The sequence below is a fragment of the Pleurodeles waltl genome, chromosome 5 (assembly GCF_031143425.1).
Source record: "Pleurodeles waltl isolate 20211129_DDA chromosome 5, aPleWal1.hap1.20221129, whole genome shotgun sequence".
Lineage (NCBI taxonomy): Eukaryota > Metazoa > Chordata > Amphibia > Caudata > Salamandridae > Pleurodeles > Pleurodeles waltl.
Genome location: NC_090444.1, coordinates 514,979,281 through 515,001,829, shown reverse-complemented (window position 1 = coordinate 515,001,829; position 22,549 = coordinate 514,979,281). Strand labels below are relative to the sequence as shown.

The following is a 22,549-nucleotide window of genomic DNA, read 5'->3' as shown; positions in this document are numbered from 1 at the left end:
TGAGCAAATCTTCACATGCAAATTTGCTCATGCTAAAATACATTTCACACATATTTTCTAGGAGTACGGTTTTCTGGTCTCCTTCTGTAAGTTCTTCTGAATTCATGAAAGTCACTAATTCAGAGATCTATACCATGGGTGCACTTTTGTGGCTTTCTTTAAGAATTGGGCTCCTAATTAGGTCTGGCATTAACAAAGGCATTTTGTTTTTATTAAACTCCTGTTTCTCTGTCAGCTGGCTTTACTGTAAGTGATTGCATTCTGCTCTTCCAGAAGGAGAACATTGGCACACAAAGGAGTTTTGTTCAGTGCCAGGAACTACTGTGGCAATCAGTCGCGTAAGGAAACTGGAGGCTCCCCCTCCCACCCCCGGCAAAGAACATGGAGGCCCGCCCCAGACTCACTCAGGACAGGTGATGTCCAGAGGGGACCTCCTGGAGGGGGGCTGCTGGGCCTTTGTTACGCCACTGATGGCAACGTGTACTTTTTTAAACCAAAAACTTTTTGTTTTCTTTTTGCCAGTGTTTGTTACAATGGTGAGGGCCTGACAGCTGCCACAACAAAAAAGTGTTACAAAAGCCATATCAAAGCAAGACATGCATTGGCGAAACTAAAAGACTCAAAACAAAGGTTGGCTCGATTGGCTTTGCCAGTGCTTGTTGATTTTAACGTTTTCCATAATCTTGTTGAAAATGGTTACACTGATTTTCCATTAGGAATAATGTTTGGAAATACTAGCATGCATCAACACATTTTACTAAATGACGCTTCAAAGAAATAGCACATAGATTTCATAGCAGCGAAACATTTTTATTCCTACTTGCATTTTGTCTGACTATTTTATTTTGAAAACAAAGAATCATCACTCTTGCTTACAAGCTTCTGCAAACATTTGCATCTAATCAGAGAGCATCCTGAGAGCATTATACTTAGCCTCCTATTGTTAAACTTTTAAAATGTGTGTACACTTTTTATTTTTTTAATTTTTTTACTGGAACCACTGTCAGTAGTGCAGTGTTACCTTAAAACATTTATCTAGAGGGCTCACCCTAATAATGAAGGCTTTTCATTAATGTACTGTAAATACAAGTTTGAACAGCATTAACATATGGGCACACATCTTACCTCAACTGCAGATATTTCCCTTCTCTGTAAACTGGCAGCCAAAGGGTTTGTGCTGCAGTGGGTTGTCAAAAGACAAGGACAAAATAACTTGTTGCCGTTGACTCCAAACAATATGTCCCAGCCGTCAGGCGATAGGAATTCCACATCCCTGGCCTACATTATGCAGCAAAACGTGGAAATTCTCTAGCAGTATCATTTGCATACATTGTAAATAGAATCAAAATATTTTGTGAAATCTGCACATTTTGCAAATTCTGTGGCAAATGCAGTAAATACATAATTATGCTGAAAACTATAGCCACAGAATCCTCTGAATCTACTGACCCTCACATTGCCCATTTAATTAACAATTTATTCAAGAAACGTAAACAGAACCTAAATTTCTATTTTCAGTTCCTGCCCTTTTTTAGGGTTTTTATGCTGTTCATACGCTAGCACATGCATCTCGCTTACGAGAGACTATTGTGTCCAGTGAGGGGCTTGGAGCCCGCCTGTCACTCACCATTTGATGGTTTGCGTGGGCCTCTTCTTTACACCCTACTAATTCTTCAAGGCAGGCTTGGCATCATATCCATTCCTCTGTGTGGTTCAGGGACCAAGCAAAGATTGATTCAACTTAATTAGTGCCCGTCCGCTGCTTCCGATGTGATCGAGGTCTATTCTGTTCTTTTTCATTTCTAGTGCCCAGCAAACAGAAGGTTTGTGACTGGCAAACACCAGCCCAGCAAGACAAACAAAATTGCAAAGATTTATTTTTTAAAGCTAACTTACTTTGATTTTGCCAAGTTGTCTTTTCTCACTTTCTACTTATGTTTTTTCTTTGCTTTGGCTCGTGGGCACTCTTCTCAAAAGATGACAATTAATTTGTTCAAAATATTGCAAAGCAACGTTGTTTCTTTGTTATGAGTAATTTCTGAAATTATGGTTTAAGACATAATCGTGCAGTAAACCCCAATCCTCCCGCTCCAATCCATCCCATTACAATCCAGCCCACTTTACCTTGTCGTAGGACCTGTACCACGGGGGTAAGACTGCTGGTTTTGGGCATCAGCACCACTGCGTTTGGGTGACTGTGTCAAACACACACTGTCTAGACACAGACAGCCTAACCCTTACGGCTAGCTAGCAGCACTTCACCCAAACCTAGTAGGTAAAGTTGATTTGTGGAAGCCTGACGCATGACAGTCACACTCCTCAGGAAAGTCATGGTAGGAAAGGTCTTACCCGTTTCTCTTGTTTGCAGAAGGTCTCATACATGCAAGACAGACAGAGAAATGCAGGACAGGATTCAATATATTTTTTGAAGCACCTGCATTCCATGTAAAAAGATATGAGCTGGGATTATTAGGGGTATGAAACACAATACAATCATTATCTTGTCCATGAGCGTGAAACAAATACAGTTCCATCATTGTGGCGCACTAGTAAATCTAAAATCCCTACCCACACTTCTAGCACCTACATGAGAGCATAGCAGAGAGAGCCCTTCTCTGCCCACACAAGTCCCTGGAAGGACACCTCAGCCCCATACCTAAATAATAAAGTGGGGATTTGCTTGAGGTCTGCTGGCAGTCTTCCCAAGTGGCTGGGGTGACAAGGCCGCTTTCAGCAGAGCTGCGACAACACCATACCGCTTAAGGTGGATGGCTGGAATGTCCCCTCTAACCCTATTTTGTCACTGTGGTGATTTTATAACAAAACGTGTTGTGTCCTAAGAACTGAACTGGCCTGATGAGATAATGCGTCTTTCTGCCGGCAATACTCAGTAAGCTATCTTATACAGTTTTGAGCATGGGTACAAGATGAAATGTGCAAAGTAATGAATAACAATGCCTGCCTGAAAAGCAGCTGATAAAAATAATGCTCCATCTCAGCTAAAATTAAGCCATGCTAAAATAATAACAAGCATTTACAATGCAATGGGTCTTGCGTTTGCTGAAGTTAGAGCTATTAGGTGGTCATTACAACCCTGGCGGACGGTGTTAAAGCTGCGCAAATACCGCAAACAGGCCGGCGGACAAAAAAATTGAATTAAGACCCTGGCGGAAACCGCCAACAAAGACAGCCACCTTAACACACCGCCCGCCACGGCGGTACAGACAAACAGCGCGGCGGTCACCGCCAACAGACAGGCGGGAGACAATGTACCGCCCACAGTATCACAACACACCAATCCGCCACCTTTTCCGGGGCGGATTCTCCGTGGATAAAAACACGGCGGAAACAGCTTTTGCTATGGGAAAACGCTCACCTCTACACACTCCACGAGGAACGACGACTCCATGGAGCTGGAACTACAAATTCTACCTGCCCTTGTCTTTCTGCTACTCTACGACCAACAGCGACGTAGGCGCAGAATATACCGGTCAGTACTGCATCTACGACACGGGGGAGGCAAAAGTTAGGGGGACACCCACCAAACACCCCCACCCCCACCCTCGCATATTACAACATACACACCAATGCAGTCACAAAAATCACAGTAACAACCCACAATCCCCCCGGAAGAATGCAAAGACAACGCGAATTGCGGTCAAACATTGTAATGTGCCAATATACATGTCATACAAAAATATACTGATATATATCACGAAATCTGTCATAATTAAATATACAATACAAGAAGTAGTGCAGATATGTACACAACAATATCCGTGCACCAACAGTCCAAAAATGCATGGGCGAGGCTCACAATAGATACCTGACCAAAATCCGAGAGAACACTGCCGGGGCATCAGATAGAAACACTACAGGCACCTCAGGGGGAAGGGAAGGGGGGCACCTCAGCCAGATGAATGCGAAGCCAGATCCACAATTGATGTATCCTGGGGAGTGCAAAGCCACAGTCTCTCAAGTCTTTACAGTGGGTGGGTTGCCCACTGTTCAATCCTGGGGAGTGCAAAGCCACAGTCTCACAAGTCTTTACAGTGGGTGGGTTGCCCACTGTACCATCCTGGGGAGTGCAAAGCCACAGTCTCTCAAGTCTTTACAGTGGGTGGGTTGCCCACTGTTCAATCCTGGGGAGTGCAAAGGCACAGTCTCACAAGTCTTTACAGTGGGTGGGTTGCCCACTGTGCCATCCTGGGGAGTGCAAAGCCACATTTTCGCAAGTAGATGCAGTTCTCTACTGGTACTGGGTGGGACTGGTGCCCAGACTGGATGAGTCTCCCCGTGAAAGTTCATGTCCTGTCACTGTCCCAACTGCACATGGGAGAAGGATGCCTGATGTGGCGGCCTATTCATACCCACACGGTGTCTGCCCTGTTCAGCGGTCTTCACCATGGCAGTCTTTGCCCTGTTCAGCGGTCTTCACCATGGCAGTCTTTGCCCTGTTCAGCGGTCTTCACCATGGCGGTCTTTGCCCTGTTCAGCGGTGCTTTGCCATGGCGCTCTTTTCCCTGTTCAGCGGTCTTTGCCCTGTTCAGCGGTCTTCACCATGACGCTCTTTGCCCTGTTCAGCGGTCTTCACCATGACGCTCTTTGCCCTGTTCAGCGGTCTTCACCATGGCGGTCTTTGCCCTGTTTAGCGGTCTTCACCATGGCAGTCTTTGCCCTGTTCAGCGGTCTTCACCATGGCGGTCTTTGCCCTGTTCAGCGGTCTTCACCATGGCGCTCTTTGCCCTGTTCAGCGGTCTTCACCATGGCGGTCTTTGCCCTGTTCAGCGGTCTTCACCATGGCAGTCTTTGCCCTGTTCAGCGGTCTTCTCCATGGCGGTCTTTGGCCTGTTCAGCGGTGCTTTGCCATGGCGCTCTTTGCCCTGTTCAGCGGTCTTCACCATGGCGGTCTTTGCCCTGTCCAGCGGTCTTCACCATGGCAGTCTTTGCCCTGTTCAGCGGTCTTCACCATGGCGGTCTTTGGCCTGTTCAGCGGTGCTTTGCCATGGCGGTCTATGGACTATTCAGCGGTGCTCTGACATGGCGGTTCGGATACTGACATTGGTGTGTGGCATGACGAATCCACACTGGACATTGGTGTGTGGCATGACGAACTCCACACTGGACATTGGTGTGTGGCATGACGAACTCCACACTGGACATTGGTGTGTGGCTTGACGTTCCATCATTGGCCAGCGGGCTGTGGGATCCTGGTCCCTCCTGGGCTGTGACTCCGGCGGTGGTCTCCTGACAAGTAACGATACTTGAGCCCTCCTGGTCTGTGACTCTGGCGGTGGTCTCTGGACCAGTAACGATACTTGAGCCCTCCTGGGCTGTGACTCCGGCGGTGGTCTCCTGACCAGTAACGATACTTGAGCCCACCTGGGCTGTGACTCTGGCGGTGGTCTCTGGACCAGTAACGATACTTGAGCCCTCCTGGGCTGTGACTCCGGCGGTGGTCTCCTGACCAGTAACGATACTTGAGCCCTCCTGGGCTGTGACTCTGGCGGTGGTCTCTGGACCAGTAACGATACTTGAGCCCTCCTGGGCTGTGACTCCGGCGGTGGTCTCCTGACCAGTAACGATACTTGAGCCCTCCTGGGCTGTGACTCTGGCGGTGGTCTCTGGACCAGTAACGATACTTGAGCCCTCCTGGGCTGTGACTCCGGCGGTGGTCTCCTGACCAGTAACGGTACTTGAGCCCTCCTGGGCTGTGACTCTGGCGGTGGTCTCTGGACCAGTAACGATACTTGAGCCCTCCTGGGCTGTGACTCCGGCGGTGGTCTCCTGACCAGTAACGGTACTTGAGCCCTCCTGGGCTGTGACTCTGGCGGTGGTCTCTGGACCAGTAACAATACTTGAGCCCTCCTGGGCTGTGACTCCGGCGGTGGTCTCCTGACCAGTAACGACTGTGCTGGCAGTTGTGTCTGGACCGCTGGAAAGGATGGCGCACTTCTCCGCCGTGACACTCACAACAGGTTGGGGAGACTTCCTCGGGACCTTCCCCACCTTCTTTGGAGTTACAGCTGACTCACCAATCGCCTTGGATCCCATTTCAGTTGTTGTCCCACCAGGAGTCTTGACACGGTCCCGTCATCCACTCTCCAATTTCAGAGCCTTTACAGGGGGTGGGCTGACAGTGCCTTGGCTCCGGGTCCTACTGCCTGCCCTGGTGGACGGTGCACTCCAAAAACCTGGAACACGCACCACTGGTACTGGAGGCTTTTTGGCTGAGGCGCTACGACGGGACTGATGAATTGGAGGGGGGGCAAAAAGGTCAATTTGACATAGGGACAGTTTCTGACGGACACTGGGATGGGTAGCGGGAGGGGGTCTGGGAATGGAGGAAGAGGAGGTGGTTGTAGGAGGTGTCACTTTAGGTGTTTTGGGTGCAGGTGCAGGTACTGGAGGCTGTCGTGATGTGGATGGATGTTGGGTGAGTGATTGTCGGCGTTTGTGTACTTTGGGAGGTGGCGTCACAGACACACTGGGAGAGGACACAGGGGACGTGTAAATGGCAGTGGAGGTGGTGAGTGCAGGTGAGCGGCTTGGGGTGCTGGGTGTCCTGGTGCGAGTCCTAGTGCCTGTAGATGTGGTGCATGCAGGTGTGTGTGTAGACGACACTGGGAGGGAGGAGGGAGAAGAGGGGGGAGGGGGACACAGTAGAGACAGTGGATGTTGCTGTGTCTGTATGGGTGTGATGCTTGTGTGAGTGCCTGTGGTGTGTGTGGTGCCTATGTTTGCTTGAGCTACTTTTGGGTGTTGACTTGTGTGCATGCTGGTCTGTAGGTGTGCTTGGGATGGGCTGGGGTACAGGGGATTGGGTCTGGGTGGAGGAAGTTGGAGGGGGGAGGCTGGACACAGGGACAATGGCTGCCATCAGTGCTGAAGCCAGAGATTGCAGGGTTCGCTGAACGACAGCCTGACCAGAATGAATGCCTTCCAGGAATGCATTACTGTGTTTCAACTCTCGTTCTACACCCTGGATGGCATTCACAATGGTAGACTGCCCAAAGGTGAGTGACCTGAGGAGGTCAATGGCCTCCTCACTGAGGGCAGCAGGGGTGACTGGGGCAGGGCCTGAGGTGCCTGGGGCGAAGGTGATGCCCACCCTCCTGGGTGAGCGGGCACGGGGCGAACGCTGAGGGGCTGCTGGGAGGGCGGTGCTGGTAGGGGAGGTGGTGGCTGTACCTGTAGAAGTGGGGCGCACAGATGGTGCCGCCACCACAGGGGAGCTCCCTTCGGCGGACGAGTCTGTGTCGCTGGTTGGTGATCCGGTGGCCGACGTGAAGCTCCCCTCGCCCTCCGTCCCACTGGTGCATTCAGAGTCTGTGGTGTGGCCCTCCATGGCCATGTGGGATGCAGCTCCCTCGTGCTCCGGTGCCACTGTACCTCTGCCTGATGATGCTGATGTACAAAAGGACAGGGAGCGCAGGAAAAGGGGGGGGTGACAGAAGAAAGAGAGTTTTAGTGCATGGCATACCGCTACCGTTGGCGGACAAGGCAGACGCAGCAGCCCCATGCATTACGCCGTGCTCCTGGCCTCTGCACATGCAATTTCTGGGATATGGCCTACATGGCAATGGTAGAAATCTGCGCACATGGATGGCAAAGGGGCAACTATACCTCAACTTGCCACTGTTCTGAGCTGGGGTAGATTGCCACATGGCCTACATTACGGAGGGGCCTTGCCTACCTAACTCGCCCTGGCCTAGGGACACCCACAGCCCACCTCCCCCACCCAGACACCCCCACTGCACGCAAAGTCCACAGAATAAGGTTGTACTCACCCCCTTGTGTCTGCTGTGATGTCCTTAAGTGCCCATCCAACTCCGGGTAGGCCACCGCCAGGATCCCGAACATCAGGGGGGTCATGGTGCGACGGGCACCCCTCCCACGTTGGGAGGCCATCCCCAGCTGAGCCTCCGCCGTCTTCTTGCTGCAGCGGCGAATGTCCTCCATCTCTTCCTGCAGTGGGTGCCCCGTCTCTGGTGGGCCCGCAGGGTCCGGACTTCCTTGGCGATGGCAAGCCATATGTCCCTCTTCTGGTGGGCGCTGACCGACATGACATGCACAAGGAAAGAGGAAAAGTAATTACCTACTGCATCGTCAATGTGAGTGGCCCCCTCCCAACTCTGGCCATGTGGCCCATTCATCCCCATGCATTTCTGTTCTTAGAACTCTGCCCCCTTCCCTCTCCCACCCAGCCCTGTCCACCCAGGCCTAGCCCATCACACGTGCTCCCTGTGTACTGACCTGTTGGTCTGGAGGACCGTAGAGTAGCATGTACTGGGGGAGGACCCCATCCACAAGTTTCTCCAGCTCCTGTGCAGTGAAGGCAGGGGCCTTTTCCCCAGACGCAGCAGCCATCGTCGCTTCCAGACCGAGGTCACAGCAGCACTGGCAGTGTAGGTCCTCTCCTGTCGAAGGTCAGGTATCTAGTGATTGAACAGATAGAAAATGGCGGTAACGTCCGCGGCGGTGACCGCCTACCGCGACGGTGTCCAACGCCAGCGCAGTTACCCCACAATCCCATTGTCCCAGTTTAGGGGTCAGGCAGCCGCCATTTCAGGGGCCCACATGGCTTCATTTACTACTGCGTCACACATACCGAGGCCTATCCTCAAAACATATCCCGGAAGGGTTAATTGTCTGTTGTAGTCTTGTGTATGACTGTGGGTACATACCTGGAGGAATGGTGACTGTTTCTTTGCTGTTGTCCTTCTTAGGCACCGTCAGTTGGGACATATGGGAAGATGGTGGAATCCACCGGTGTACCGACCGGTGGTGGACCTGTTGACAATGGAAGAGAGACATTTGATTGTGACCTACCGGTTTGACCGTGCCACAATCCAGCTACTATGTACCCAGTTGGAGCCAGACCTGATGTCACCAATCCGCCATCCGACTGGAATCCCCCCTGACGTTCAGGTGCTGTCAGTGCTCCATTTCCTTGCAAGTGGGTCATTTCAGACTACTGTGGCCATGGCATCAGGGATGTCCCAGCCTATATTTTCCAACGTTTTGTCCAGAGTGTTGTCTGCCCTGCTGAAACACGTAAGGAGATACATCATTTTCCCTGAGGTGGAGGATTTGCCTACAGTGAAAGGTGACTTCTATGCCCTTGGACATATCCCCAACGTCATAGGTGCCATTGATGGGACTCATGTAGCACTGGTCCCCCCCGCAGGAGTGAACAGGTGTACAGGAACAGGAAGAGTTATCATTCGATGAACGTCCAGATGGTCTGTTTGGCAGACCAGTGCATCTCGCAGGTAAATGCTATGTTCCCTGGCTCAGTGCATGACGCCTACATCCTGCGGAATAGCAGCATCCCTGATATGATGGGTCAACTCCAGAGGCACTGTGTATGGCTATTAGGGGACTCTGGTTACCCCAACCTTTCCTGGCTATTGACCCCAGTGAGGAATCCCAGGACCAGGGCAGAGGAACGCTACAATGATGCCCATGGGCGGACTAGGAGGGTGATCGAACGCACCTTCGGCCTCCTTAAGGCCAGGTTCAGGTGCCTCCATATGACAGGTGGGTCCCTATTCTACTCACCGAAGAAGGTGTGCGACATCATCATCGCCTGTTCCATGCTCCATAATTTGGCATTGCGACGCCAGGTGCCTTTTCTGCAGGTGGATGATCCAGATGACGGTGTTGTAGCAGCGGTAGAGCCTGTGGAGCCTGTGGACAGTGATGAGGATGAATCTGAGGAAGAAGAAAACGACAACAGGGAGTCAGTCATACAACAATATTTCCAGTGAAACACAGGTGAGAACATTTTCAGGTTTCACAATATATTAACTTTCACACGTCTACCTCTATCCTGTACCTACATTTCACTCACTATTTGTTAACTAAGTTGTCCCCTTCCATTTCAGTTTCACAAATGTGGTAACCTACGTGTCAACAGCTTGCACCCTTGAAGGGCTTGTGATGTGTGACATTGGTATGTTGGCCTTCCAATGGGTAACCCTTTTTGACAGTGTAATTGACAATACAAAGTTCAAAATCATAGACTGACTCCAGTTTTATTAGTGTTTCAAGGGTGTTTATTTAAGTGCATAAACATGAAGGGGGGTTGTGAAATGGGGATGGGTTATGGTGGAAGAATGTCCATGGCAGAGTCCAGTCTATTAGTCTCACAGGTACATTGCACATCTGGCCATTGGAAGTGGAGCTGGGGCAGTTCTGAATTGGACAGGTTAACAAAGTGGGACAGTGGGGGGACAATCTGGGTAGTCTTATTTCCTGGCGGGGGTCTTGCCATCTTGCTCTGTCCTGTTCCTGGATCTCAGGGACTGCTTTCGTGGTGGTTGTCCGTCTGCAGGGGGTGGGGTGCTGGTGTGTTGGTCCTGTGGCGGGGCGTCCTGACCACTAGCGCCAGCGGAGGTGGTGGGCATTTCTTCATCCTGGCTAGTGTCAGGGGCCCCTTGGAGTGCCACCGTGTCCCTCAAGGTCTTTTGAATGTCTGTCAGCACCCCTACGATGGTGCCCAGGGCGGAGCCGATGGTCCTGAGCTCCTCCCTGAACCCCAAATACTGCTCCTCCTGCAGACGCAGGGTCTCCTGCAACTTGTCCAGGACCGTAGCCATCGTCTCCTGGGAGTGGTGGTATGCTCCCATGATGGAGGAGAGGGCCTCGTTGAGAGTAGGTTCCCTTGGCCTGTCCTCCCTCTGGCGCACAGCAGCCCTCCCAGTTCCCCTATGTTCCTGTGCCTCCATCCCCTGGACTGTGTGCCCACTACCACTGCCCCCAGGTCCCTGTTGTTGTTGGGGTGTTGGGTTAGCCTGGGTTCCCTGTAGTGGTGGACACACCGCTGATTGACCTGTCCTGGGTAGGGAGGTATGGGCCCGCTGGGTGGGTGCTGTGCTGGTGTTACCAGAGGGTGGCAGCTCGGTGTTGGGCTGTGGCTGGGCAAGGGGAACTGACTGTCCTGAGGCCCACGATGGTCCAGGCTGGTCATCAAGATCCAGTAGGGCAGGGCTGCTGTCGTCACTGTGGGCCTCTTCTGGGGGTGGAGTGGTGTTGTCTGGATCCTCTGGTGTGGTGACGTTCCTTCGGGTTCCTGCGGGGGTATAAGTACATGATTATTGCATGTGTGTGTTTCATGGTGTGCAATGGTTGGGTGTGCGTGTACACCAGTGCTAGCATTCCTGTGTGGGGGCTTGTGTGCTGATGGTTGGGGGGTGTTCTGGGTATATGCAGTGGGCATGCTTTAATGATGGGTATCCATGCTTAGTTGTGTCATGCAGGTCTTGGGGTTGAGATGGGTGGTTGGTGTTATGGGTACATTAGTGAGGAGTTAGGGTGTTAGGGGAGGGTGTGAGGGTGGGGGTGTGTGATAGCATGCAGGTAGGGTGGGGGATATGATAGTTAAAATTTGACTTACCAGTGTCCGTTCCTCCACCGACTCCTCCGAGGCCCTCAGGATGCAAGATGGACAAGACTTGCTCCTCCCATGTTGTTAGTTGTGGGGGAGGAGGTGGGGTTCCGCCGCCAGTCCACTGTACCGCAATGTGGTGCCTGGATACCGTGGAACGCACCTTCCCTCGTAGGTCGTTCCACCTCTTCCTGATGTCCTCCCTATTTCTTGGGTGCTGTCCCACAGCTTTGACCCTGTCAACTATTCTTTGCCATAGCTCCATCTTCCTGGCTATGGATGTGTGCTGTACCTGTGAGCCAAATAGCTGTGGCTCTACCCGTAGGATTTCCTCCACCATGACCCTGAGCTCCTCCTCAGAGAAGCGGGGGTGTCTTTGGCGTGCCATGGGGTGGTGTGGGTGAGGTGTGGGGTGGTGTATGTGTTGATGAGTGTGGTGAGTGTAGTGGTATGTGGTGTTTTGTGCATGGATGTTGTATGGGTGATGGTGTAGTGTGCCTGTGTGATGGGGTTCTCTATTCTGTGCTGTCTCTCTATGGCCTTCTCTCTAATTTTGGGTCGTAGGGGTTTGTGGGTGATGTGGGTGTGTGTTTTATATTGTGTTGGATGTGTGGGAGTGTTGTTTGTATGTGTATCAGGTGTGTGTATTTGGATTTGTCCAATGTGGCGGTGTTTTGGAGCTGTGTGTGTATTTTGAGCGCGGCGGTGTGTACCGCCAATGGAATACCGCGGTTGAAAGACCGCTGCATGGATTCGTGGGTCGTAATAGCATGGGCGTGTTTCTGTTGGCGTGGAGGTGGAGGATTTGTTTCCGCATGTTTATCGCTGACCTTTGGTGTGGCGGTATTGTGTGGGTGTCTGAATTTCGGCGGATTCCGTGATGTGTGTCATAATAGCTGTGGCGACCTCCCGCCGCCGCCGCGGTGTATAGGCGGTCTTCTGCACGCCAGTAAGCACCTTTTACCGCCAATTTTGTAATGACCCCCTTAGTGTTGTAAATTCCTAAATGGACTTTTCTCGCCACATAAATTGAAAATCTAAAGTAAAACAGTTGACATAAGCAAGTTATTTAGTATTTAGAGACAGCTTTTTATACCTGCCACGTTATAGGCCTGACCTACAACCCTTTTTTAAAAATCTGCAAACGTGCAATGTTTCCCACTATCTTCCAGAAAAAGGGACACAACATTTATGCACACGAGTGAGTGTGGGATAGCTTGTGCACTGTGGCCATGGGGTAAAAAATGACTTGCAGTACACACTTACCTCGGAAGTGTATGCAACCCTAAACCTCGCCATGCAATTAAACTGACCACATTTCCTGCTAAGGCTGAGAACACTAGTAACACAGTGTGAGCTGTTTTTTGCTAGTACTATTAGACAAAACAAGCACAGCTCCCCACCTTTTACTTAAGGCACTTACTCTAAGAGATCTCTGCTGTTAATAGTCGCTGGCAAGGCAGCTCAGCCCGTTTGTGACTACTTCAATGATGTGTACAAACTGCACTTAGAAGGTCTCTATTTCTCACTTTCAGATTTTCCTCCGCCAGAGGAAGATACAATGCGAAGCAGAGTCTGTTGATTGGTAATAGTTGTCAGTCACCCAATGTGTAAAGGGCACAGGGAAAGCTTTTTGTGCTTCAGAAGCAACTTTAATGGGTATGAACAGAACCTGGGTATGAAGGTTTGATTCTCCAAATAGTGCAAATTAGGGGTGATTTCTGTAACTTTCTGCTGCTGGTGCAGAGTTGTTGTTTATAGTCTATGTGCCAAGCAACTACAAAGCATTAGTGAGTAAATAAAATGAGATACACAAATTACAAGCATTTGCAATGCTATAGGTCTCACGTTTGCTCGAGTTAGAGCTATTAGCATTGTAAATTCCTATCTGGACTTTTCTTGCCAAATACATTGAAAATGTAAAGTAAAACAGTTGACGTAAGCAAGCCAATTCAAAGCGCCACGACCGCCATGAGCATGAGCGTGAAGGAGAGACACAAAAGGAAAACAAAGTTTGCTCGCAGTCATATCGGCAGACGTGCAGTTATCCATGTAACAGGGTCGATGGCAAAGGCGGAAACAAAATTGCCCCATGGAGGGACAAATGTTAAGCATTTACCAATGATAACAAATGATTTATGAAAGGCAAGTCCATGAACGAGTGAAAGTGATGGGCGTGTGGTGGGTGTGGTTAAAAGCCCACATAGATACCAACACGTCAGAAAAGCAGCGCTTGCACACTGCTATGCACGACCTAAAAAGGAATGAATGATATAAACTGGGTAAAAGGGCACAAGCCCTAAGCTAAAATAAGAATGACCAAGCAAAGTGCTAAAATGGAAACCACGACAACCCACCACCAGTTCACCCACTCTAATCCAAATCACTCATCCACTCTAACCCATCCCAATGCCCCCAACCCACCCCAATCTAATCTGCCACGCTCTAATCAGAAACAATCAAGTCCACCGCTACCCAATCGACCTCACTCCAGTTCAGTCTACCCCACTCAAATACAATCCACTTTAATCCACCCCACTCCAGTCCAATACAGTCCACATTAATCCACCCTACTCAGTCCAATCCACCCCACTCCAAACCACCTCAATCTACCCCACAATCCAGTACAACCCTCTCCAGTCACTTCACCCCACACCAATCCAATCCACCCCACTCCAGCCCAGGCCACTCCAATCCAGCCCACTCCACTCCAATACAATCCCCCCACTCCAGTCCAGTCCACCACAATCCACTTCACTCAACACTAATCCAAAACACCCTATCCAAATCCAATCCACCCCACCCCAATCCAGTCCACCCCATGCAATCCTCCACACTCAATCCAGCCCACACCAATCCAATCCACCCCTCCAATGCACCCTACCCCAAACCAACCCACCCCATTTCAATCTACTCCACCCCACTCCAGTCCACCACACTCCACTCCAGTTCACCCCACTCTACCCCAATCCACCCCACCCCAGTTCAGTCCACCCACTCCAATCCACCCCAATCCAGTCCTCCCCACTTCAGTCCAATCCATCCCACCCCACCCCAATCCAGTCCACCCACCCCACTGCAATCCAGTGCATTCCACTCAAGCCCACCACACCCCAATCCACTCAACCACATTTCAATCCACCCCTCCCCACTCCAATCCACCCCACCTCACTCCCATTTACTTGACACCAATACATTCCACCTTATTTAGTGCAATCCACACCCATCCAATCCACCCTTCCAGTCTATCCCAACCCAATCCACTCCACCCCATTTCAGTTCATTTAACTGCATTGCAATCTAATCTACCCCACTCTACCCACTCCATCTCAGTTCAGTCCAGCGCACTCCAGTACAATCCATCCACCCCAACTCAGTGCAGTCACCCCACTCCTGTACATCCCAATCCAATCCAACACACCCCACCCCAATGCATTCCAATTCAGCCAATCCCATCTCAATCCAATCCATTCCACTGCAGCCCGTAACACTCCAATCTGATCCACCCCACCACAATTCAATCCACCCCAATCTAATCCAATTCAACCAATCTAATCTAATCCAGTCCACCCCACCCACTCCAGTCCACCACACTTTACTCAAATACACTCAGTCTATCTCACTCCAGGCCACTTGACCCCATCCCTGTACACTGCACACACTACAATCCACACAGCCCGCCCTAATCCAGTCTGCCCCACTTCAATTCATTCAGCCTACCCCAGTCCAGTGCAGCCCAGCCCACCCACTCTATTCCACTCCAATTCAGTCCATCCCACTCCAGTCTAGTCTAATCCACCCCACCCCAATCCATTTTACCAAACCCCAGCCCTATCACTCCAGTCCAAACAACCCTCCCCAATCCAGTCTAATCCACCCCACCCCAATCCAGTCCACCCCTGTATACTCAATCCACCCCACTCTACTCCAATCCAATCTACTCCACTACCTCAATCCACTCCAACCCCCTCCACACTATTCCACTCCTCTGTACAGCACTCTGCCACTGAACCACTGAACTCGACTCCCCTCTACTGAACTCTGTGACACTCTATTCCTCCTACTCCACTCTATGACATTCCAACAAATCCATTCTATGATACTGTACTCCTCAACTCCACGCCTCTAACTTTTAGCCATGCTGAACAGCACCCACACTGGTGTACAACATGGCAAATAACATTGCCAAAGCCAATAGCTTTTCTTAATAGATCATTAAAGTGATACAACATATACAAGAGCAGTGATGCACAAGTTGACGTCCATTAGTGGGTCGTCAGATACGTTTTATGACTCAATCCGTGATTGAAATAATACCTTCTTACTGTTACACATTATGCAGTGATGGCTTCAGAAGCCTTTGTGCCTTAGTAGTCTTGCTAGTTTGTCCATATCTGTTTGTGTTTATGTGTACATCCATGATTCTCATAAACCTGGGCTTCCAGTATCCCTATTTTCTTTGAGGCCCGCCTTCCACTTGGTCATACTCAGTGTGCAGAAAGTGCTCCATATTTTGGCTGTGTCCCTCTGGGTAACCAGCCCACTTACACGTAAATCATTTATCATATTGATCTTTCCATACTTCTTCTACAGTGTTTGATAGGGCCAGGATGCAGAGAGGACACTCTTTCCTAGGGTAATTTCAGATAAGACTTTTGACACTTTATGCCAATATCTGTGAAATATTCTACAACCCATGAAGAGTGTATAAAGTATCTTAGATCCTCATCTTTCGTAATTGTTTCCTAGTACAATAAATGTGGTGTAAGAATTTGTATTATGTGAGCCTAAACCATTCTGTGATGACAATTTCCCTAGGGGCCAAAAGAGCCACTTCCCATTCACCATCCTCCATCGCCTTGAGGTCCTTCTCCTTGTTGCAATTTAACTGTGGGAATGTTTCTAGCATGTAAATTATGAGTGTATATGCATCTTTTTGGTGAGCAACGACTCAGTGTGATTTTGACTTTCAGTGGGCTAAACGCTGGTATGTTGTCTATTGCATTCAGCTATTGAGTGACTGTGGGTCTGATTTGTAGGTAATAGAAGATTTGTATTTTAAATCATCAGAATTCTTCCTGCAGGTTGGTAAAACGCTTTCATGCCCATTTCGGAAATTTTGACTCCTACCATGGAGATTCCCATGTGTTCCATGCTGTGAAACCTTGAAGCAAAACTCATACATAATGGTGTCTATGCTGAGAGCCTCTTCTGCCAGCCTGTTTCACAATTGGTTACCTTCTAAATTGTGAGGACGGTCATTGTAGATGGAGCAATACCCTGTGGTATCTCTCCACCCTCCCCCATCCACATAAAAATGTGTTGGATCTTTTCCCCATCAAGTGGATCTGTTCTGGTATCAGATAGTCATTCATTAAGTTCATTAATAACTGCCAGCTGTACTGTTGTATAGAAGGCTACTGGGCATGCTCAGGCCACTATCATATGGTGATTTGCAACATTTTGCTAAGCTCACTCAGGGTGTTTTACATGAACAACTGAATTGTGGTGGAATGGACTATTTTGCATGATGCACAGAAGATATTCTTAACCTGTGGTCCACGGGCTCCTGGGGGTCCCCGATGCCTACTGAGGGACTCCCAGGGGCCTCAGAATAGAATATTAAATATTATTAGCAGATTACTAAAGTGCAAAGAAACAAACTGTAAAACTGAAAATGTTACAACGAATGTTAAAGGAATTTGAAATTTTAGGCTAAAAGATTAGTTGGTGTCCTTAGCTTGATTCATTGGATCAGCCCAACTGCAGCAAACACAATATAGTATGGACAGCAGATTTTCTTAATCGAAGGTGTGACAAAAATAGAGCATGCCTTAGGAGCAATAAAAACAAAGTGATTTGCTAGAGTTCAACATATCACTGTCTTTTAGAATTGAAAACCAAATTAGCAACCGATCCAATCTTCCTACTGAAATTTAAATTTCTATGTTTCTGTATTTATTTGTGAATTAAAATATCTTATCATTTGTATAATTGTTTGTTGTATACTTGTTTTTGTTTATTTTCTTGAAATTCAAATCATAGAACTTGCTTAGGCTGGTATTCCTGGCTTCAGCTTAAATGTTTTGGATTTTCAATCATTTTGGTTTTCAAACATCAGCATTTAAATTTCACAAAATACTTGGTTTTCTATCATATTTTGGGTTAAAACACCCTCTGAAAATCTTGTTTTTGAGTTGCGAATTGATCTTCTTCAATATGGCCATACTAGACCATCTGAATTAGGCACTGTGCTCCCAAGCCACCTATTGAAGAGCCCTGTTGTAAGGTGTATATGGGTGTGATTGCTTTTCCAAATGTATGACTTTGGTACCATGACATGATGAAATTTCAGCAACCCAATTGTTGTGTCTAGTTACTTATGTCAATGCTTACTTTGTTGGCCAAAGGTTATAGACGTTAAATTTTACATGGTGTAACTTACCTGTTTTTAGGTGTCTTTCCTGAATGTCTCCAGTGTAAGGAGCCTTTCATCAGCAGAAGCAGCCAAGAACTCTGGGACCATGGCTGATAGCACCAGACCAAACCTGCACAGTGTGAAACGATGGCAGCTGGAGAGCATGGGCTTGTCCACTGGAGAATCAGAGATGATTATAAATGACCCATCTATCATCAACCAGACCAGTGTTGGCGACCACACTAAGTTTAGTGCTTGGACACCCATCGCTAACCAATCATTCAATAAGCAGGTCTGAATATGCATAACTCAGTTTATTCAATGTTATTCCAGGTACTGAGGTTAGTAAGTGCACATACACCTGAGTTCAAACAGGTGGTTAGGAATAATGGCGCTCTCACTAAGTTCCAACTGTGATATGAAGTGTGAGGACAGCAATAATAGCAGTTGGTGCTCAAGAAGGGAGTAAAACCACCCTAATTTCCTCAAATAATTATAATACTTTTGATAACTTCAAGCAAACATTATTTGGACCATATAATGTTCATACGGAGCAGTTCCAGCTTTAATTCTTCTTCTCCAACATTTAAGGGAAATTCCATGTGATTTCAGCATCTCAGTCAATTTCTCCAAATTAACTTCTTCTTATTCATAGTTCACATAAGAAGCTCCATAAGTTTCAATACGCAAATCAACACCAACACGTGTTTCGTCAGTGCCGCATGAATAGCAGCGGACTTCTTCAGGGCTAATTGTTATTAGGAGAGATTCATGATATCCAACCAATAGGTAGTTATCTCAACCTTATAAGAAAGGTATTCCAAGATCAACACTTGTATATATGTAAGTTTGTATGCCAGGCGTATCATCCTCGTGGACTAAGGGGAGAGTACTCTCTGCTCTCCTGGGTGCCTAGCCGTTACCGAAGCATTGCTGTCCAATATGGCCATAGTAGAAGCATTACTCTTCGGTAACAGCTAGGCGCCTAGGACAGGAGGGAGAACTCTCCCCTACACCTGCAAGGTTGATAATGTGTGTTTCCTCGAAAAGCTAAACTTGGCATAACCAAATTCCACCTATATTGCTCCAGTGCCCCAACAAAGAAGACATGTCAGAAAATCTACAGCTTTCCCGGCCGACATATAACAGCCCTTCCCCACCAGTTTATTTATTTTTCTTTCCATCTCATCACAAATGATTTACTCAGTTGCCCTAGCATAGCCATCTTTCTTGTAAACTGCCAGATGAGTGAACTACAAGTATCTGATTTTTTTTTTATACATATTTTATTGGTTTCAGTATATCACATGGCCAATTAACATACAGTATCACAAAATATGTTAAAGGTAATGTGCACAATATCAATCTGTTACTTTAAACATTTACAAACCACAAAGTTCTGTTGGCCCCTACACAAGTGCTTGGTAAAATGAGACACTGTGGGTGACACTGTGGGTGTTCGCTTTGTTTTCAACTGCTAGACCCTCTATGGACCACTAGTAGCCTAGTAGCTAGAGAGAGAAAACACAGGAGTCATCATATAGAGAGTTTGTGATGCAGGAGCATTATTTCTATCCACTTATGAAACTTGATGTCTTTGAACCCTAACTTTCACCGAATGCCAAGTCACTTGGATTTGATCCTGGCACTAACCTCACCCACAGGCAACACATTAACAGACAAACAATGATGGCCTGGTACCAGCTCTCTTGAGGCCCTCTGACTTGCCTCTGGATTGTGGTGATTCCCTGTTTCATTTCCTCCCACTCCACACTTACTCCACTTAATGACATCCTATACATCACAGCACGTCTCATCCAGGGCCTCAAGAAATATGATCACATTACCCTTTTCATCATGATGGGAATTAATTTGCTCGCCTTTCTGGCCTGCACAAGCTTCAAAAACAGCTGCATTTATTTACAAAGCCACCACGACCAGCAGCCCCGCTTCTCTTGCAGAGTTGCTCACCATTTCTGGTGGTTCTCGGCACACCCGCAGCCAGTACACCTTCAGACTGCAGACTAAGAATGGTAAAAAAAGATAAATCAAACAGCAGACCTTTGACCTGGAACAACATCTCTGTATCCATCAGGACCGCCCCAATGCTGATGTTAATACTGTAATGGTGTTGCTGTGCATTGTGGGCTTGAAGCAGCACTAGTTTTGCAGAATAGCTGCAGAGGTGGGGTGTTGGAGCAAAGGACCAAGGAGGGGGACTAAATTCTTTGTGATGCACATGCAGCCCTCCAGGGGTACCAGGGCTTGGGAGCTTCAGTAAGTCTATCAACACTTGCTTAATATACTTTCCCATCTGAGCTATTTCTGCTTTCTCCTTAATGATGCAATTCCATGTAAGACACAAATAAATAATTGAGATCCAAAGGCTATCAAGTCATTATTGACTTATGATTGGAATGTATACTTTGTTCGAAGTAGAAAATATGCTATACAGTATGGCTTCATTTTGATGAAAAGAAAATCCACTGTTATCATTATCTTTACGGTATTCCTAGTTTCCTAGTGGTCTTGATTTAAAACATGCTCTTCCATTGCCAGTAGTTGCTGTAACCTTCCACTCAATATACCGGCACTGTTTTTTTTGCCAGTGCTGGCTTATCTGCTATACTGCTGTACTCACCTAAAAATAGTTATATCATTTCTTAGAGAAAAGAACATACTTGTCTAAACGTACATAATAGCTATAGTGTTTCACATCTTAAAACAATACTTTACCATAAACCCACCTTTTAACCAGGGCTATTTCAATGCAAGCATTCCAAAAAACACATAGATAATTTCCTTTGTCTTTCACTGGTCTGGGAAAGGGACCTGTATCTAAAATCTTAGACATCTTGGCTCTGAACAGCATGTGTTGAAACAGATACACAGAAATTAATATGTTTCTCTACTGTAACTCTCCTCATTGAGTTTATGAAGCGCGCCTATTGTCATTTTGCATTTCCTTCTATTTCTTAGCAGTCTAAAAGTTCCATGTATTTACCAGTAGCTTCAGCTAAGTTTTTTTAAATGTTATTGTTCTTTTTTTAACAAAAAAAGCTGAAGAAACCCCTACAATATACACAATCGCCATATTACATAGATGATCCTGTTCGCCCCCTTTGTCCCTAAAATGTATCAAAACCTCACCATACAAAGTACAAACACCAAATTACAGATGCTACAATGCAGAATATGTGACACAAACTTGATGATTACGTGCAGTACTTTGACATGTAGACAACATAACTTCATGCAGTGAAACCTAAAACCGTATCACTAAGAACCCACTGCATACAACTCTAGGTTTCTTGTGTAACCCACATCTAGCAAATAACATTTAACCCAAATAGCTTTTGGCCTGGCAGTAGCACTGAAGTAAGCCAGGTCTCTAAACTATATCATCTATTTTGGAAGATGGCCATGCCGTAGAAGCTCTCTTTTTTAGCTAACCCTCAAGGACCTGTTAAGAACTGATTTTGTTATGATGAATAATGCAAAGAAATGGTCTCTAAATAGAATATCTTCTCAACATACAAAGCTTACGGCAATGCCAGTAATTCAAAATCAACCGCTGGTGCACCACTTCCGCTGGAATGATCAGATGTGCCTTTGAAAATCTTTTACTGGCGTTTGGTCTTATATTTGATGAATTACAGTCAACTGTAAAAGTTTATAATAAATCAGGGAAAACTCTTTTGTTTGTTGATATCAAAGATCATTGGTCAGATGGGACGTCTCTACTGTCCCATACTGCTGTTGAGTGATCTATAGTGGTAGAACATTTATGCATTGAAGTGGCATATTGTTTAAATGCCAGTCTACACTCTCCTTTTTCACAGAACTCACAAATTGCCTAGGTTACGTTGTGTAGGCAGCATTAGGGAGTGTACACTTAGGGCCTGATTTAAGCCCTTGGGACTGCCACTGGGTCCACCAGGGCAATGGAGTGAATTTTTCCATTGCCCTTGTGGAAGGACCACCCACCAGATTTATACATGACTGCCAGGCAGGCGGTCATTTATAAAAACACTGCCAGGAACCGCAGTGATATGCGGTTCTTGTCAATGCATTTCAGTCTCTGCTTCTGAGCTGCATCAGCAGGATTCGGCCCTATAGCACCGAGAATTTCGGGCCAGATGTTTCAAAGTGTTTTGCGCCTGCAAACGGCAGAAAGGTCCGTTTGCGATTGCAAAAACTGCATTTTAGTGTGTAACAAATCCAATTTGTAATTTGGTACCTTGTTACCAAATCGCATCTTGCTTTTGAGACTACATACCGATTCGGTATTGGGAAGGGGCGTGTCAAAGGCATCCCTTCCTAATACCGAATCGCAGAGGTATGTATGATTGTTTTGTTACCATGAACGTGGTCGCAAAACAATCGCAGTTACCACCAATTTCAAATTGGTGGTAACCCATTCACAAAGGGGAAGGGGTCCCATTTGTGAATGCATGCGAAAATATTTTTTAAGAGCAGGCAGTGGTCCCATGGACTACTGCCTACTGTTCAAAAAATGAAAAGGAATCTTTTCATTTCTGCATTTAAAAAAAAAAAAAAAAAGTTTTATTGAAAAGCAATCACAGACACGGTGGTCTGCTGAGCCCAGCAGGCCACGATCCCTATGATTGTAGCCATTCACAATGGGTCGCAAATTGCGACCTACCTCATGAATATTAATGAGGTAGGTCCATTTGTGAGCCCTTGCGAATCGCAATATGAAACTTCTGGAGTTTCAT

At 47.5% G+C, this 22,549-nt stretch overlaps 1 protein-coding gene across 1 annotated transcript in view; it reads left to right on the top strand.

Moving 5' to 3' along the window:
- Nucleotides 1-22,549, top strand: part of ECT2L (epithelial cell transforming 2 like) — a 502,849-nt gene that overhangs the window by 60,941 nt on the left and 419,359 nt on the right. The window contains exon 2 of the mRNA XM_069234316.1: nucleotides 17,848-18,102. Within this exon, the coding sequence (XP_069090417.1) occupies nucleotides 17,917-18,102 (186 nt within the window). The 5' untranslated portion in view covers nucleotides 17,848-17,916. The remainder of the gene's footprint in view (nucleotides 1-17,847; nucleotides 18,103-22,549) is intronic.